The 20,477-nt window shown below is 42.1% G+C and overlaps 1 protein-coding gene across 1 annotated transcript in view; it reads right to left on the minus strand.

Moving 5' to 3' along the window:
• Nucleotides 1–20,477, minus strand: part of DNAH11 (dynein axonemal heavy chain 11) — a 271,297-nt gene that overhangs the window by 158,356 nt on the left and 92,464 nt on the right. The window contains exons 29-32 of the mRNA XM_040964541.1: nucleotides 18,887–19,036; nucleotides 15,430–15,663; nucleotides 1,818–1,949; nucleotides 646–806 (exon numbers count right to left, since the gene is read on the minus strand). Coding sequence (XP_040820475.1) covers nucleotides 646–806; nucleotides 1,818–1,949; nucleotides 15,430–15,663; nucleotides 18,887–19,036 — 677 coding nt within the window. The remainder of the gene's footprint in view (nucleotides 1–645; nucleotides 807–1,817; nucleotides 1,950–15,429; nucleotides 15,664–18,886; nucleotides 19,037–20,477) is intronic.

Consider the following 20,477-nt stretch of genomic DNA (forward strand, 5'->3'; position numbering starts at 1 on the left):
CCCTGCTTGTGCCTGGGAAAGCAGTAGCGGACAGCCCAAAGCCTTGGGACCCTACACCTGCATGGGAGACCTGGAAGAGGCTCCAGGCTCCTGGCTTCAGATTGGTGCCACTCTGTTCATGGCGGCCACTCGGGGAGTGAATCAGTGAACAGAAGATCTTTCTCTCTGCCTCTCCTCTTCTCTGTATATCTGACTTCCCAATAAAATTAAAATAAATCTTTAAAAACAGCAAACAAAAGACGTAGAGCAGCTAAGTCATGAACTGGTGCTCATACGGGATGCTGGCTTACTTCTATATTACAATAATGCCCATCAAATGCATCTCTTAATTTAAAAATTAATCCTCTATCAGTCCTAACATACACTTGTTTAAAAAAAGAGATTTATTTGTTTGAAAGGTAGAGTGACAGAGAAAGGAGAGAAATGTGTGTGTGTGTGTGTGTGTGTGTGTGTGTGTGTGTGTGTGTGTATACACACACGCATAGAGAGGAGGAAAGTTATATATATATGTATATATTCATGTGTGTGTATACACAGAGAGCAAGAGAGAGTGTGTATCTGTACTTGGTACACAGTACTTTTTAAGCACTGTTTTCATCCACACGCCTCTTGACCACATGAGCGGAGTTCCCGGCCACCTGTTACCTGTCCGTCAGAGGAGTGACCACCAGCCGAGGACTGTTTCCCAGGTATTCATAGAAGTACTGGAATTGGGCATCACAGATATTCACAAAGCAGTGTCTTTGGGTGTCGTCCCACCGATGACGGAGTTGAGAGAGCCACACGAAAGCTTGGGGGCTGACCACCTAGCAGCAGGGCAGGGTCACAATGCAGAGGATGCCAAACATTTCAGGCCACAGATGCAACTTGTTTAGTCCAGCTCATCAACTGGCCTGCCTTCTACGTTAGCTCCAACATTCCCATAAACAGGAAGTCCTTTGCATGCCACTGCAAAGGTAACAACAGTTCCAACCGAGCACTCATTCCCCAGCAGATGAGTAGCAAAAGTGCTCCTGTCCAACTGGCTCCTCAGTGAAACAATACCAATACGGCCATCCAATGAACTGTTGCCTTCTATGAATCACGTCAGGGAATTAATTTCCATAGTTTTGTACTTAGTTCACTGAAACCCAAAAAATAATTATATTTTCTGCAGTAAGGTAATGCTTAATCCATAATTTGTGCATCAGAGACATAAAGTTACATCTTTCTAGAAAGATGTATTTGGAAGGCAGAGTTACAGAGGGAAACCATGGCGTGGAAGATCTTCCACTTGCTTGCTCATTCCCCAAGTGGCTGCAAAGGCCAAGAAGAGCCAGGAGCTCCAACCAGTTCTCCCAGCTGTAGAATGGAGACTAGCCTGCCGGGAAGGAAAGAGATGCAGCATTTCTATTCCTGATCAAAAAGGATTCACAGTGAAATTATTAAATATACAGCAGGATTCTGTTAATGAAATACTGTATATTTAATATATTAAAAAATGACAGCAGGGCACTTGATTTTCTACCGCTGCCTGTACCTACAACACCACAACAGACTTAAACAGCCGAACGGTGAACTTTTGACTGTGGACACTATTGAAATAATATGGAGAAAAACAGTATGTGTGGGCAAATGGGAGAGTGAGGAGGGAGGGAGGGAAGGAAGGAAGAAAGGGAGATGGAGGGAGGAGTCCCTATACTTACAAAACCATATCATGGAAAACAACAATAAGACAAAGCTTTTAGAAAGCAATGGCTCGCTTGGGTGTACTCCGACAACAAGCATCACTCTCAGACAACAAAAGCCCACACAGGAAATGTCTTCCCATGCCTTGCCTTCTGAGAAACAAGCTTGGCCACCACATCCCTGGCGTGCACGTCTATGGTACAGATGGTCATGATCTTCTGTCTGTCTCCGGGTGCCAGTTCCCCCAGCAGGAGGGCAATCAGGGTATTCAGCTGAGAAATCTAGGAGGCATTTGAGCAAAAAGAGGGTTGTGAATACAGACGCCACACTAGGCTTTCGTTTGCAAAAGATTTTCAAATATACTTGGTCCTCCCAGCCTCTCTCACAAAGATACTCATTTTCTTTGTTAAACGTCCCTTCTACAAACCACCGCCTAGGATGCTGGCATCCCATTTGGATAGAGTCATGTTCCAACTGTGCCACTTCTAACCCAGTTCCCTGCTAATGGCCTGGGAAAATCACTGTAGGGTGGTCCAAGTGCGTGGTTCCTTGCCACCCATGTGGGGGATCGCTAAAGCTCCTGGGTCCTGGCTCTGGCTTGGTCTGGCCTGGGCCAGCCCTGGTTATGGTGGTCAACTGGGGAGTCAACCAGTGGATGAAGATCCCTCTGTCTGTAACTCCCAATTCTCAAATAATAAATCTTTAAAAAAAAATACAAATTTGTCAGATTAGACTTCAAAAAAGCACTAGTAAGAATACAGGTTTCTTTCCAATTTTTTAATAAAAGATTTATTTATTTTTATTGAAAAGTCAACTGGAAACTATAATGCTAAGGGAAATGAGCGAATCCCAAAAGGTTAGATACCACATGTTTGCCTTGATTTAACCTGTAATTTTTGTTTGGTTGTTTGTTATTTTTTGAACCTGTCATTGAAACTGTCTCAACCCAGATGTTTCGAAGAATGGAACTTGCATTATTTTTAACATATTGTTTACCGAATACTATGTCAATTAATTCCATAATGTTGTATATTGATACTGAGGTTTTGTTGGGGCTTTTAACTGACAGGAACTTTACTCTGTTAGACCTATCTTCAGACCAGAGAAGGTCTCCCCAAGAGGCCACTGAACTTATCTGGACAATAAGATGCTGGACTTTATGCTAGGTATATGCTTGCAATGAAGGAATCTCAACTGAACTTGAACTGTGGTTATGCAGCAAGGTGGAAGAATCCACCATGGGGGGAGGGGTATGGGAGAGGTGGGGGGAATCCCCAGTGCCTATAAAACTGTATCACATAATACAATGTTAATAACAATTAAATAAAATAAAATAAAAAAAAGAAAAGTCAGATATGAGAGGAGGAGAGACAGAGAAGATCCCATCTGCAGCCAGGAGCTTCTTCTGGGTCTCCCACGCAGGTGCAGGACCCCAAGGCCCTGGCCCATCCTTGACTGCTTTCCCAGAGCACAAACAGGAAGCTAGATGGGATGCAGGGTAGCCAGGATATGAACCAGTGCCCATATGGCATTCCAGCATGTGCAAAGCAAGGACTTTAGCCACTGGGTTAATGGGCAAGCCCTCTTTTCAACTTTTAAAAGGTATACAACTTGAGTCTGGCACAGTAGCTTAGCAGCTAAAGTCCTTACATTGCACATGCCAGGATCCCATATGGGTGCTGGTTCTAACCCCAGCAGCCCTGCTTCCTATCCAGCTCCCTGTTTGTGGCCTGGGAGGGTCAGTTGAGATCAGCCCAAGGTCTTGGGAGTCTGCAACCATGTGGGAGACCCGAAAGGGGCTGCAGGCTCCTGGCTTTGGATCAGCTCAGCTCCAGCTGTTGCAGCCACTTAGGGAGTGAATCCATGGATGGAAGATGATATCTCTCTTCTGTATTTCTGACTTTCCAGTAAAAAAAAAAAAAATCTTTTTTTTTTAAAAAGGGGGGGGAATACAACTCAAATGTAGGGATTTTTAAAAATATTTTCAAAATTTATTTTAAAGGCAGAGATACAGAAAAAGAGGGAGGAGGAGGAGAGGGAGACAGAGGGAGGAATGTAGAGAGGGAGAGAGGTGGGTCTCCTATCAGATATTCCCCTAAAGGCTGCAGTAGCCGGGTCCATGCCAGGCTAAACCAGGAAACTCTTCCAGGTCCCCCACGTGGGTGGCAGTAGTCCATCCTCCACTGCTTTCCCAGTCACATTAGCAGCAGGCTGGATTGAAGTGGAGCAGCCACAACTCCAGCTGGCACCAGCTGCCTTACCTGTTATGACAACATTGACCTCCATATGTTTTTTTTTCTCTGACAAATATTAAGAAAATGCTTAAAATGGAGAGCTGACTAGGCACATTTCAGATGTCAGTGGGAGTTCTCACACCACACAACAGAGTTTTGAGTCCTGGCTCTGCTAGTTCCAGGTTCCTGTTAACACACTCTGGGAAACAGCAGGTGCTACTTCAAGTCGTTGGGTCCCTGCTACGTGTAAGAGAAGACAAGGATGGAATTCGGGGCTCCTGACTCAGCTCCAGCTTTACATGTTGCAGGGTTCCGGGAAATGAATGAACACATGGAAACAAGCACTCCATTTCTGTGTGCGCCTGGCTCTCTGCTTCTCCAATCAAAACATATAATGAAAAGATGTCAGCATGGAGCTGAAAGGTCTGCCATGTCACTCTTCTTCACACCCTCTTCTTGCCCAGCTCTCTTGATACTGGCATACATGGTGAAACAACTGCCACAACAAAGCTAAGTGCCACATCACTGCCTCACACTCAACTTTGAGGGGTTGAAAGGAGACTAAGGATGTTTGAAATCTGATCTCATCACAAATGTTAAATTTTCATTATTACTAAACATATTAGCTGTGCATTAATGAATTATGCTTCCAGAATGCACGTATGTTAAAACTGGAAGTGTGGACCCTATGACTAAAATCTCCCCCTTTTCCATCACTCTCCAGCCCCGGGTAACCACCACTGCATCCTCTACTACCAAGAGCTTAACCTCTTCTAGTTTTAAATTCCACGCATGAGTGATCATGTGGCATTTGTCTTTCTGTGCTTGGCTTCCTTCAATGAGTTCAGCACTGGTGTCATCAATGACAGAATTCTCTTCCTTTTTAAGGTTGAAGAGCATGCCATGATGTGCATTGTGTACATGTGTGAGTACCACATTGGTCTACATGTCTGCAATTAGGGGAAATGAGGCTGTTAGCATATCTTTGCTGTGGTAAATGCTGCTGTGATGAACATGGGATGTTGGTTCACCGAGGCAGGGGATTAGCCTGTGAGTCACTGCACTGCCCTGCTCTCCTCTCACATCTTCACGTCCCATGATGACATGAGGCATGGCGAATAATGTAGGCATTTGTAATGCAACATTAGACTGTGAGAAGGTATCAGGAGTGGGAACTTATGTTTTTCCAAGGGCAATTTGGATATCTGGAGTGTCATTCTTGGGACAAGTCCAACCACCAATTTTGAATACGCCCACTACAGACTTCAGCAATTGCCTTGGCATGGCCAGATCCAATCATTAAAAAAAAATTTTTTTATTGGAAAGTTAGATATACAGAGAAGAGAGACAGGAAGATCCTCCATCCACTGATTCACTTCCCAAGCAGCCGTAACAGCTGGAGCTGAGCCTATCTGAAGGCAGGAGCCCACAGCCTCTTTTGGGTCTACCACATGGGTACAGGGTCTTAAGGTTTGGGCTGTCCTCAACTGCTTTCCCAGGCCACAAACAGGGTGCTGGGTGGGAAGCAGGGCTATTGAGACATGAACCAGAACCCATATGGGATACCGGTGTGTGCAAGGCAAGGACTTAAGCCACTAGGTTACTGCACCATGCCCCTAATCATTTGGGAAGAGGGGCTATATATAGTAAGCTGGGCATTCCACATCCCTGGGTGCTTGAACACAAACTTGAAATGTCCTAATAGTCAGTGTAACAGTCACCTAGTGACTGTTGGGTGGGTAGGATATACAGCCTGGACACGCTGGACAAAGGGAGGACTCATGTCCCAGGCAGGACAGGATGGTGCACAATTTCACCAAGTTGTTCAAAATGCCATGCACCTTATTTTTGATCAATTATTTTTTCTCTAGAACTCTCAAGAATTTCAGAATCCAGCAGACTGATGGGTGGATAATTAAAACTGGAAACCACAAAGAGGGTCTACTAAAGTTAGACTTTAGTAAAAGCCAGCAAGACCATTGTTTCCTATGGAAGGTGTTCTAGTGGGTTCTTGTCGAGATTTTAAGTTCCATGAAGGCAAGGCCAGTGTTTGCCTTGTTTTCAGGAAGCAGGCGCTCAAAGGGTGCTTCTCAAATGTATGAAGGAATACACAGTCACAGCCCCCACACACAGGGAGCTTCCAAACAAAGTTCATATACATGTTGACTATTTTCTCATCTGGGTCAAGACCTGCCATCTTGGGGCTGTCCCACTTCTGATCCAGCTTCCTGCTAATATACCTGGGAAAGCAGCAGAGGATGGTCCAAGTGCTTGGGCCCCTGCACCCATGTGGGAGACCCAAAAGAGGCTCCCAGCTCCTGGCTTCGAATCAGCTCAGCTCCAATTATTGTGGCCACTTGAAGGGTAAACCAGTGGATTAAAGTTATCTATCTTTCCCTCTCTCACTGTAACTATGATTTTCAAATAAATTATTATATATAATATATACTTTATATATAATATATGCATTTATGTATAACATGTATAGAATATATATATGTATATATAAAGATATAGTCTCCAATTTTATAGCATCACCATTATCAGGTTTAAAAAGAATGCACTGTCAGAATCCTAATACCATGCCGAGCCTTGTAAGAACATTTGTAATTGCAAGTGCTTACACATGCATTGTCTCGCCTCCCCACAACCTGTGATTTCTACATTATTGATTCATTTTGCACAGAAGTTCAGGCCGATGAATGATGATTAAAGCAGAGCTTGTCAGCATTATCTGCACAGCATCAAACGTTTAGGATCTTGTTTTTTCTCTCCAGATTAAACCTTCCCTGATGACGCACTTGTAGAGTAAAATCTGTACCCATAAAAATAAACAGTTATCAACTGTCCATTATTTGGACAATGGCATCCATTAGCTATTGCTATATGGTCATTCTACAGCTGTAAATACGTTTACGGTCTGTGACACACAGAACATTCTCGGCAGTGTTGTAAAACACATGTCTGTCATGTCACCATTGATTATTCTTGCCATTGCTCCACTGCAGTGTTGCCTGACTTCTTGGTGAATCCAGCATGCTCGCCCCAAGTTGGCAACCCCCTGGCACACCCTGGCTTTACCTGGAACAACTTCCCAGCATACACCTTGAGCTAGAAAAAAAGACCAACAAGCCAAATGTTTGTCTATGGAGCCTAAAGCCTTCACAGCCTCCTGGCATTCCCTGTCTAGCTCACCTCTATCTGGCCATATGAGCTGTCCCCACATATTAGAAGCCTGGTCCCCACTGTTGTACTACTGTCACGAAGCAAGGCCTTTAAAAGGAGGAGCCTGGTGGAATGAAGGTCATTCTCATGGAACACAGGTCTTTCTCAATAGAGTGTTACCCATACAGTGTAGGTATTTAGTCTTGATATTAAGACACCCATTTAGAATGCTGGAGTATGGGGGTCAGTGTTGTGGTATAGCAAAATAAGCCTTCACCTATGGTGAAAGGACTCAAGTTCATTTAAAAAATTACCTGTACTATCAGCGACAGTCATTCTAATTGAAAACACACTCCAGCAATGGTTCACAGACATTTTCAAAGAAGAAAACTAAAGGAGCTTAAACAAACTGTGCCATTCACCCTTGTGCAGTCTGTCTTCTCTCACAGACATGTCAGTGCTGAGCACAAAATCAAGACCCCGCCCCGCACCGTTCAATTTGCGCTAGAAATAGTTCCTAATCAAGCAAGGAAATGCTTTCTTCCCAAACTGCCCTTTCTTGACTCTTTACCCTACTTACATTTTTAAAGCAAACACAATTCTAAAATGGAAAGCTTTACATCTTGAGAGAAGAAACAAATTCCATTAGATTGCTGAATAGACCAAAGCTACTGGAATATGCATAATGCAAACTACATGAGTTTAAAAAATAAAAAGAATCAATGCTACGTTTCTGTGGGACACGGCTGATAGGGAGGTAAAGTTGTAACTGTCTGCCAAGGCTTTTCCTCCAGCAGTTTTACACCTGGATACCCACCCAGCAGCACAGGGTGCTGCATCTATCTCTTCTTTGCTACAAATTCAGTGATTCTGTCCAGAATTGTCTTTTAAAACTTTGCCAAATAGATGGCAACTATATACTACTATAGTGTTAATGGTTTTGTGACTGTTAACAAAATTTACTTTGTCTAGAGCTGAGGAGTAAAACTTGAAAGCACTTTGTTAATTTCTTTATTGTTTATACACCTAGCCTATCTTCCCGTTGGATTACTATCTGTTGAACTCTTTGTTTCTGGAGCACTCAGCTTTTGATTATAATGTAAGCTAAAAACATGTGGTCTTCAAAGTCACAACTCATGAAACATCAAGTTATTAAAAATGCTACTGATATCTGCAGCTTCCTTCAAAAGGAATCATAAATAAATCATGGATTGACGGACGAGTAAAGGTTTGGACACAAGACAGTTATTCAAAAAATAAAAAAATATTCATGCAGTACTAAATGATAGGCCTATCCATACAACATTACTTTCTTCTAACTTTTCTATTTGATGTTGTGAAAAACCTACTGTATATCACATTAGGCACCATTATATTGTTAGCACCAGTGGGACCGGATAACAACAGGTTAGTCTTACTTAGTAATTACATTTTCTCAATCACTTTCTGGGAAAAAAAAAAGTGACAGAGTGTATTGGGGCAAGAGAGAGAAAAACACACAAATAGCTCATTTGCTGATTCACTGACTGAAGATTTCACAACAATAATAATATCACAAGACAATGGGTAAACCGTTTAAAGTTCTTACAAAACCCTAAGCTTGGAATTCTATGCCTAGCTAAACCATCAGGGGAAGCCAAACGAAAGACCACAGCATTGCTGCAAGTACATTCTTGTCACATTCTGTTTTCTGTCTTTGCAAAATATTTAGGGATGCTATATTACAATAGTTTTAATGATCTGTGATTATTTTAGAATTTAGTGATTTTTGGTGAAATGATCATCTTTTCATTTGACTGCTTACAGCTCTTGTCTGCCTATACTCCTGCTAAAATACGGTCTACTGGTTAAACTCTTCATTTAGCAGAGGATAAGCCCTTGACTACAGCATAAACTAAAAATGTTATTGTAAGAAACAAAACAGAAGAACGAAAAAGGGGAATGAGAGACTATCATTATATTCTTAGAATTCTATGAACTATATTAAATCCGTTCTCCTTATGCTAATAGTCTCATAACACACACATCCACAACATTCAGATAGAAAAAAAAACCAAACAAACAGGGGGTGGGCCAGAAATCTTGCATTAGAACTTATCACTGTGGGCTCAATGCAGTAGCCCACTGGCTAAAGTCCTGGTCTTCTATGTGCTGGAGTCCCATATGAGTACTGGTTCATGTCCTGGCTGCTCCACTTCCCATGCAGTTCCTTGCTTGTGGCCTGAGAAACCAATCAAGGATGGCCCAAAGCCTTGGAACCCTGCACATATGTAGGAGATCCAAAAGAAGGTCCTGGCTCCTGGCTTTAGATCGATTCAACTCTGGTTGTTGAGGTCACTTGGGAAATGAACCAGCAGATGGAAGATTTTTCTCTCTTTCCTACTCTCTGCAAATCTACTTTTGCAATAAAAATAAATAGATCTTAAAAAAATATTGTCAATGCATGAACTCCTAAATACAAATTATAGAAAGAAGGGAATTCAGAACTAAAAAAAAAAAAAAAAAAACAAATACTAAGAATCATTGTTAAACACATTCACAAATTTTAAGTAAGATATAATAATATCAGCAGCAAATAAATTAGTGAGAAATTCTTAAAAGGGTGAACAATGGCATGCCAAAGGACGATTAAAGAGCCAAGTAAGTAATCTCAGGTTCTTTAGGGCAGAAGGGCTAAGACGAATGAACAAACAAAACTTAAGTTTCTTGGAAGAAGATATATCACTGTTGGGCCCACAGAACAGTGCCTGAGAGGAAATTAGACAATCACAGTCAAGTCAAAGACAGGGAGGAAGTTTTAATTCTGCTATATCCAAATCAAGGAATATAATTCATAATTTATATATTCATGAAAAGCAAAGATGTGGTGAATGCACCAAGTAATAAGATGATATAATCAAATAAACTATAAGATATTAATTGTATTTTAAAATTTTTTATATTGCAAAGTCTGACTTACAGAGAGGAGGAGAGACAGAGAGGAAGATCTTCCCTCCGATGATTTACTCCCCAAGTGACTGCAATGGCAAGAGCTGAGCCAATCCAAAGTCAAGAGCCAGGAGCCTCTTCTGGGTCTCCCACACGGGTGCAGGGTCCCAAGGCTTTGGGCTGTCCTCGACTGCTTTCCCAGGCCACACGTAGGGAGCTGGATGAAAAGTGGGGCTGCCAGGATTGGAACTAGTGCCCACACGGGATCCCAGTGGTTCAAGGTGAGGACTTTAGCCACTAGGCCACCGCACCGAGCCCATGAATTATATTTTTTATTATTTCTAAAGACATGAAAACATAGCTGCATAAACAAATATACTTATAATAGCCACATATTGCTATATGGAGAGAGAGGTCTACATATTTATATAGAACGATAAATACAGTTGGACATAGATGTAAACTTGATGTTTGTATGCTAAAACATCATCAGTGATTCTCTCTGGGAAGTGGAGCTATAGGTGCTTTTAAAAATTATTTTTGTTTTCTGCATTTTCACAAAATACATAAAAAAGAAACCATGACATTAAAATAAAATTGACAGAATATTTATACAAATAATTACTTAATATTTTAATCAACGAAATATTCTGGTAATCAAAAATGATGAAGGGACTCAAGGGTGAAGCAACAGAAAAAACATGTGTGGAAATATACTGTTAGAAGATCAAGTTTGAGTAGTTGCTGATAATAGCTCAACTTTAAGACAGTACATGATGTTAGCTTTTTAAAAGTGCCCTTCCTTAAATACATAGTAAGATGATCTTAAAAGTCACAAATTAATCAAATCACTAAAGGCTATTTTGATAAGAAAAACAGAATTAATTCTCTCGATCTTATTAGTTGTAGCCCCCAAGTGTTCTCTGACTACAATTCCAGAGATGGCTCTTCAGAAAGACAAAGCCTCTTCCGCAAATCGGATCCTACAACTTCAAACCTATTAAGCAAACACCAATACCCTTCTGATACAGATACCAATGCAGTCTTCCCAAAGCTGTAAAAATCAAGAATGCATTTTCCCCTAAAAGCAGAGGCTGCAAACCTTCCTTAGTAACGTAAGTTGGGTAGTCAATATCCAAGACTCAAAGGGCAAGACAATAAGGAATTGTGAACTGAAATTCCTAAAGGTGCTAACCACACAAGCAGCGTTTACCAGCGAATCCAGCTGCTGCTTAAGGTGATGACATCAGAGCATGAGGCAGGAGACGGCAAGGGTGAGAAAGCCTTGGACTTAGCATCAGCAGGAGGGTGTGGGTCCTGTCACCTTCCCTTACAAACTGTGCAATAGTGGATGCTATATTTCCCATCTCTGGATTCAGATTTGATCCTCTGAAAACAAAAGCATGCAAACGGAGACTTGATTCCATGCCCAATATCCTCTAACTCTACTAAGCCATGAAAAGATCACCCACCCATCTGAACTACTGTCCAGTCAAGAGCACAGCTTAGAGAATCAAGATGGAGGAATATGGTAAGGACACGTTAAAACAGAGAATCATTAGTCAGGATGAAGCAGATAGGGCACAGTTCAGGAAATAGGAGAGGACCAGCTGATGGCAGAGGGACACCTGGAAACTGACAGATATGGGAAAGCACCAGAGACGACACTGTGGTGTTGCAGTGACCTGATACCCTAGGGGCAGTCAGTGAGTGGTGATCTGAGCTCTACCAGCAGCCAGGTGGGAAGGGGAGTTCACAGGGAGCTCAGGAGGGGAACCCGGGCAAAGACCTACTCATCCTGCTGATTTGTTTGATCCAATCAGAGACAGAGCAGCAGATCCCAAACAGGCAGTGCAGGAACAGGGTAAATTTCACAGCCAGACCTGCCATCAGAGCAGCATAGGGTGCCATTTTGTGTAGGGAGGCAGAGGCAAAGGGAGGCAGGACTGTGCATGCACTAAGCCGGGAGCCAACTCATTTCTGGTCCAGTGCATTGCACCAACATGGCATCCCACAGGTTCCACCCAAAATTGGTCTAGGTAGCCTCCAGACCTAACAGACAGCAGATTAAGAACTCCATGAATGACACATCAGGCACTATTTTGTACAGTGTGGCAAAGGCTTTAAGACTGCAGGGACAACAGTGAGCTGCACATGACTGAGCTGGGAGCAAACTCACTTACAGCTCAGTGCATTGCACTAGTCCCACACTGAAAATAATATTGACTTTATCATCCTACAAGTCGAAATGGGTCCGGGTGACCCTCAGATCTAATGGCTAGCAGATTCTATCAAGATCAGCACCTACAACAACCTAGTTACTTAGGATACATGGTGTCTCCCAAATCCTGTGAACTGCTCAAGCCAGCAGTCGGGGGAAGGTACAGACAACAAACAGTACAGCCACAGTATGAGATCACAGGAGATGAGACTGGTGAGCCAGGAGCTGGGACATCAGACACAGTGGTAGAAGTCTAACACAAGAGCCCAGACCTGAAACTCGCTGGAGGGAGTGGCACAAGTGACTGCAAACAAAAGAACTGGGTACCAACTGCAATAAATAAATAAAAATGAACTGTAGACCTGTGGGTGACACAGCTTAGAAACCTGCCCCAAGAAAAATCTGCCAACCGGAAGTACAATGACAAAAATACACAGTGAATGTTACTGAAGATTGCCCTGCAAAGCAGCAAAAGCCTTTGCCAACCTGAGTTAACTGAAGAATACATGGAGGAAATGGAAGATACAGAATTCAGAAAACTTGTTATAAAATTTCTTAACAACAACAACGAGAAACACATATAGGAGTCCAAAGAGTATGTCACACAGGAAATAGAAACACTGAAACAAAATCAAGCAGAATTATTGAAAATGAAGGACACAAAAGAGCAAATTAAAAATTCAGTGGAAAGTCTCAGTAACAGAATGAATGAGGCAGAAGAAAGAATCTCAGAAATGGAAAAATTTCTTGTCACAATGGGGAATCAATCAAAAAGTTGGAAGCAGAGCTGGGTCAAGCTAAACAAAGCATTCAAAAACTAAGAGACACTATTAAAAGGCCAAATGTAAGAATTATGGGAGCTCCAGAAGGCACAGAAATAGAAGCTGGGTTTAAAGATGTATTCAATGAAATAATAAGGGAAATTTTCCCTAATCTGGAAAAAGAATTAGGAAGTAACATTCAGGAGGGACACAGAACTCCTAACAGGGTTAACCAAAAGCAATCTTCATGACACATCATCATTAAGTGCTCTTCAGATGAACATAAGGAAAAGATCCTTAAATGTGCACATGAAAAAAATCAATTGACATATAGAGGAGTGGCAATCAGACTCACAGCTGACTTCTTACTTGAAACTCTACAGGCCAGAAGAGAATGGAGTGATATATTCCAGATTGTAAAAGCAAAAAATTATTGGCCCAGGATAATGTATTCACAAAGCTTTCCTTTGTCTTTGAAAATGCAATAAAATTCTTTCACAGTAAAGAAAAGTTAAAAGAATATGCCTTTCCAAACCTGTCCTACAAAGGATAAAGATGTTCTCTTGACAGAGAAAAGAAATAGTACCCCCTAAAACTAAAGGCAACTATGAAGAACATCCCAGTAAAATAACAAAAGACTAAATCTAACAATGAATAACTCATTGCTAAAGTAACAGGACCAAATTATCACCTATTCAAAGTAACTCTGAATGTAAATCGCTTAACCCCATCAATCATATCAGAGATTAATAAACTGGATTTAAAAAGCAGAAATCATTTATCAGTTGCCTACAGGAGACACATTTCATGAACAAAGATCAGCAGAAACTGTATCTCACAGATTTTGATGTTTTTGTTCTTACTTTCATTTCTTCAAAACAGTTGCTTTGGGCCTGGCGTGATAGTGTAGCGGTTAAAGTCCTTGCCTTGAACACACTGGAGGGATCCCATATGGGTGACGGTTCTAATCCCAGTGACCCCGCTTCCCATCTAGCTCCCTGCTTGTGGCCTGGGAATGCAGTCGAGGACAGCCCAAAGCCTTGTGACCCTGCACTTGCGTGCGAGACCTGGAATAGGCTCCTGGTTTTGGATTGGCTCAGCTCCAGCTATTGCGGCCGCTTGGGGAGTGAACCATCAAATGGAAGATCTTCTTCTGTCTCTCCTCCTCTAATTTACTTCCCAATAAAAATAAAAATAAAAAATAAAACTTTTTAAAAAACAGTTGTTTTTCCTCATATTACATTCTTTTTTAAAGAAATTTTTTTTATAAAGATTGATTTTTTTATTGGAAAGTCAGATATACAGAGAGGAGGAGAGACAGAGAGGAAGATCTTCTGTCTGATGATTCACTCCCCAAGTGAGCACAACGGCCGATGCTATGCTGATCCAAAGCCAGGATCCAGGAACTTCTTTCGTGTATCCCACATGGGTGCAGGGTCCCAAGGCTTTGGGCCGTCCTCGGCTGCTTTCCCAGGCCACAAGCAGGGAGCTGGATGGGAAGTGGAGCTGCCGGGATTAGAACTGGTGCCCATATGGGATCCCGGGCTTTCAAGGCGAGGACTTTAGCCACTAGGCCACACCGCTGGGCCCTACAGTTACATTCTTGATTTTCTTTTTCATTTCTTTGGTGACACATTAGTCATTCAGCAACAATGTTATTTAACTCCCATGGCATTGTAAATTTCTATTTTTCTTCCTGTTGCTGATTTTGTATAGTGGCTTTTTATTTAAGGGGATGTATAACAACTGTGTAATAAAAACTATTATATCCAGATATGAGGATACAATGCTGTATGCATCCCTAATTCCAGATCAAAGATGGACTCCCAACAAAACTGTCAAATTTATATTGATAATAGGATGTTAGACAATCTACCATTGGTCTATACCCACAATGACGGACTCATGACTGTTTATAAATAACTCTACTATTGTAATAGGGGAAATCAGTGGGGTGGGGTGGATATAGGGAGGGAGAAAGGAAAATCCCAGAGCCTATGAAATTGTAACATAAAATAATAATAATAAAGAAAAAAAAAGAGCACATCTTACAGTGGACCATTCCATTGGATAAGTGAGTACAATTGAACTGAAAAGGTGTTGTTCTTCAAAATCACTCATTGGTGATTTATAAGGAGCAGACAACCAATACAAAAAAATCACATGTATTTCCTAATAAATACGTCTTCAGCCCTACAGAATGAGTTTCACAAGGAAGGGAAAGAAACAGCTACTGTGTGTATGTAGAGGTGCTACATTAGGGAATGGGGGAAACTGACATGACGCAGTTTTTCAAAATCCTTGCAGAACCCCAGCAGAAGGAGTTAAAAGTGGAAAATTGAACAACCAGGAACTGCTAACATATTCCTGGCATTGTGCTGTGCCCATAGAGGATGTCTGAGCAAACCTTACCTGTTCATGCCCCAGTCTAATCTCAAAACAATAAAATCACCTGTTTCTTATGGAAATCCTTCAGGGCAGTTTCGTAGCCTTCTTCCAGTCTACTGAAGGCTATTCCGACATCGGTAGTCCACCAGATCTGCGAGCTGGTCAATGCCACCTGTGCGGGGAAATCAAGCAGCCACAGCTCCCGGGGCTTCTCCTCGTAGGCCGCAATGGCTGCCATGATGCAGTGACGCACAGTGGCTTTCATGGTCTGTTCTAGTTGCAGCAGCCAGGTCTCCACCTCGGGAATCAAATCAAAACGTTACAACACAGAATGAACCATGGTGGAGGAATAATGCCTTCTTGATGTTAGTTCCCAGCCACGCAGAGAGCAGGACCCAAAATGGGTTCATTTAAGTCCAAGTAGAAATCTACAGCAGTGACTCCAGAAAGGGGAAGTTGAAGGACTAACCATATGAAGTTGGCTTTTTCTAGGCATACTGTTCACATTACGTTATCTAGTAACTTGCCCCAGCATAAACAGGATGTTTTCTATAATTCATTTTTCAGCTTTGAAGCAGAGGGGTTGAGTCCTTGGCCAAGAGTTGTCCCTTGTACCTCAACATTCCAAGGGATCGACTGTCACAGACATCCATGGGGGCAAACATCATATTCTGTGACTTTGAAATCAATGGGAATTTTCATTTTTCAATAGCTTTTTGTGGGGCATCTTTAAATCAACGGAATATTCACAGCTCCTTGTCTTAAGCAAACAGTTTTTCAAAAAGTATTTTAATTGTATTTCCTACTGGTTCTAATCTTCACACTTGTCAGAAATGAGACAGCAAGAGAACAGAAGAGCTAGGACTACTGCTGACTTGTGGAAAAATAATCAATTTTTTTTGTTTTATTTTGCTCCTACAATTGTATCTGAGCCAGTTTTCCATCCATTCAAAATGCCCTTTATCATAATAATTCATGTACCTGTCTCAAGGGATATCACACAGCTAAAAGGATACATATGTTACTTGCAAATAATTGAATAAAACAATAACAGGATGACTGTTATCAACAAATGCCAAGGTCCACATGAGATGTTGAAGATGCCACAACTGATCCCATTCCTCACCCATGAAGACTGCAAGAGGATTTCTGGAATCTATTTTGCAGAAAGGAATGGTAGACGGACCATAAGCTCACAATTTTTCCTTTCCTTCCCCCTTCCCGCCCCTCTACTGTCTGTCTCTCTCTTTTACTTTCTCTCTTTCTCCCTTCCTTCCCTCCTTTTCTTTTTCTTTCCTTTCCTTTTCTTTTTTGTCTTTTTTCTTTTCTTTCTCTCTCTCCCTTTCTTACTTTTTCTCTTTCTTTCTCTTTCTCTCTGTCTTTCTTTGTTTCTTTCTTGCTTTCTTTCACAGAGGTGATACCTACAAAACTTTTCATCTGTTACCTCACTCTCCAACCTGCTAGCCTGCTGCATTGTCCAAAGCTGCCCTGGATCTAGCACCAACGTCCAAGAGCTCAGCCTAACCCTCCAACTTGGGTGGCAGAGCACATGATCTGCATTAGCATGAAGCTGGAGCTGAAAACTGACCCCAGGCATCCCACTATGGAACATGCACATCTTAACCTGCATCTTACTCACCAGGACACACACCAGCCTCAACCTTTAGTTTGCAGAAGAGAAATCTGCGCTGGTCTTGACCCCTTCCATTCTTCATTGGGAGGCTTCTCCTTTGGATTTCCAGCCATGCGTTGCTGGTATACGAGCCCAGGTCACGGGACCAATCAACGCCTGTAGTTTCCCCTTTCAACACTAAGCAAAGATCTCAGTGTCACCAAGCACTAAGTTCTTAGCTAGGGGAGTCATTGAATGAACCTAATGATGGGATTTGGTCTGATCCTTCACAACCTTTTGTCTAACTTTTGAAACAATCACCGCCTCTTACTATCACTCATTTACTTACACATTCATTTCCCCTCAGCAGCCTAGCAGACCCACAGAGACAGGAGTAGCATCCGGTTCATGTCCAGATTCCCAAAAACAACGTAGCATGCACCACATACAGTTATTTAACAAAAAGCATGCTATGTAACATGTACACTCCATTGCGGGGAAACAATTACAAAAGGACATAAATGCTGACACTTCACTTAAAAGAAAACAAAGGTAAGGAGACTGAAGATGACGGAATAGGGTAAGGACACGTTTAAACAGAAAAACAGAAAGCAAAGGTAGTTTGAAGGTGAATTAGGCGTATGTTCAAAATTCTCTGGCATAAGTTAGTTATGTGGGAGAAATTAGAGCTCCATGAAAACTTTCAATATCAAGGGTTCCTATTAGCAATACCACATCCATCAGCTAGCCTCGCCTCTGGGCGTCATGCCAGTAGACGCACCAGTCTGCTGGGGAGGAAGCAGACAGCGGCACACTTTTGTCAAGATAGTTTATGGTGACTTTTTCTAATCACGATAATAATATCCTGAAAAGCCCAAGAGATCAAAAAATATATTTTAATCAAAGTTATACCACCATCTGCTTCCCCTGCATTTGGCAGGATTCTTCTGGTTACAATATTAAAAGGCAACAGAGAGAAGTAAGGAAAACTTTCACAAGCTAAAGTTGCCATTATGGTTTCTGCATCATAAAGAATGCTTGCCCAAAACAAAGAGTGCTCTGATGGAGACTGCAGACTCAATCTGAAAAGGTGTGCCTGCCATTCTTCATCTGAACATTCTAACAGCACTCATAAATCACGAATCCTCCTGGTGGGTAAGAGTTAAGAATATTTCTGATGCATCTTGGCCATAAGGATAGAGATCTCACTTCAGTGTACAAACAGTAGTTACAGAATGGGACATCCGCACGGCACACTTCATCAGCTTCACTAATAAGCCACAACTGACGATGTTCATATCAGAATAATGAACCACAAAGTCCGTTTAAACCATGACTAATGCAAGGTACTGCTTTACTTGCCCTACTCTGAGGACACCTCAAAAATCTCTGGAAAATGGAAACAAAGGACAAGTTCATTTGGGTGTGCAAGATCGTTGAATCCATGTCTAGCTTTTCATACTACACATTTAGTACGATATCCATAGAGACCCTTCGTGTGTACAATTTCAAATTTTTTTGTGCACTGAAACTATCATTTCTTTTTTCTTTTTTTTTTTTTTTTTTTTTGGCTGAACTCTTTGAAGGCCTCATGTATTTTCTGAGCAGTGGTGAAAGCAGAATAGACCTCGAAGGAACCCAGGGATGGAGTTACAGTGGCTGCAGTTATATACATCTTGCAGCAGTCCCTTCTGCAAATCTCAGCTCCTAGCTATGACACCCCGCTGGGCACTGAAATCAACTGAGCTGACACCAGAGAGCAGGGCTGGCTGCTCCCAGTCAACACTGACCAGAGGCTGGCTTGGCACAGATTGGTGATTTTTACTTGTACAATTCAATGTTTCACGTCTCACCACTGCCCCACCCCCAGTACTGCCTTGGCGTGGACAAAATCCCAATCAGCTCTTACATGGCCCACACATGCACATGCATGATGGAAGGGAACATATTCCTTCTCCTTGCTGTACATGCCGACCGCTCTGTGTGCACAAACATCCTCATTGTCCTCAAAGTGCAGATCTGCAATACTGTCAAAGAGCTTGGCAAGGTGCTGGGTGACCTAGAAGAAGAGGACAATACAGAGTCAGAGTGGTCCTTAGTTTACAGTGCTTCCGGTCACTTCTCAAACTCCAGAGCTTGCAACGGCCTTGACAGAGCCCTACCCTAGTACTCTGAACACTCCCTCACCAGAGTGGTGGTTAACCAGGCAAAGCGACCTATTTTCTACTTAAAGATCGGAGGCTTCCTGACTTCTCTACCTATGCCCTGTTGCTATGGATGATCATCCCACTGGGCCAGCTGCAGTCAAATTTCTTAAATAAAGATTTATATTATTAGGCCCCACTATTAAAAAAAAAAATGCTACCAGGGCAGGCATCTGGCCTAGTGACTTAACTGCCTTTTGAGACACCCACATCCCATGTCAAGGTGCAGAAGTTTCTGCTGTGGCCCTGGTTCCAGCTCCCTGGCAGTGTGTACTATGAAAGGCAGGAGGTGTTACTCCAGTACTTGTGTCCCTGGCACACATGGAGGAGACCCAAATTGGGTTTCTGACTCCTGGCTTCAGTCTGGGTCAGTGCCAGGCATGGTGGGAACCTGGGAAGTGAACTAGCAAGTGGGAAATCTGTTTGCCTCTCAAATAAAAATTTCAAAGTAAATATATTTCTAAAGCTTCTAAAATGCCTGAGACAAAATACAGTTAGTCCTGTTCCTTTTTGGGGTCTGACACAATCATTTATTTGATATTCTGATGAACCCCATGGCATCCTTGGTACGTACACAAGAACAGAGTTTCCTCATTTTCACTGATAAGAAAACAAACTACAATGTTAAGTTCTCTTAGTCAGCATTGCTAAAAATAAGTGGCAAATTTTGAATGTGTGATTGCATTCCACATCAACAAACATCAAAATCTTCTGGTCTCAGTCTCACAGTCTTATGTTTTCCAAACTCCCAATAAAAAGCTCATTGAACTCTACGCAGGTTCCAGACAAATGCCAGCATTTGTTGATTAGGGCCAGTCTGAAGAATAAAATTAAAGTAGTTCTCAAATACAAGCCCAAATTAGCCAGGTTTCTCCATCAATCTGCCAGCAAAGGAGCTGTGTAGCCAAAAGCCCTGCCCTACATCTTCTTCATGGAGGAAAAAGAGAGGAAGATACAGTTTTGCATGCCAACTTGCACCTTGGGCAAGTCAGTCTCAGTCCTCAGGGTAGAACAAATCAAGGGCAGAGTGGCCCAGGGACAGTATCATGAGTGGGGGTCAAGGCCCTTTCCTTACCATGGCTACAAAATCAAAATTGCTCAGTCAGTGGGCAGACTTTGGAGGATCTCCAAAATGTCTGGCCTAGAATTACTCACAAATTAGCTATTCCACTCCAAAGCTTGTACCTAAAAGAGTTGAATAGAAGCTTTTACGCAATTATTTGCACACTCAGGTTCAAAGGAGCATTGTGTACAACAGCCAAAATGTGGAAACCTGAATGTCCATCAATGGAGGAA

This window comes from Ochotona curzoniae, unplaced genomic scaffold (assembly GCF_017591425.1).
Source record: "Ochotona curzoniae isolate NIBS_2020 unplaced genomic scaffold, NIBS_Ocur_1.0 scaffold_3835, whole genome shotgun sequence".
Taxonomy (NCBI): domain Eukaryota; kingdom Metazoa; phylum Chordata; class Mammalia; order Lagomorpha; family Ochotonidae; genus Ochotona; species Ochotona curzoniae.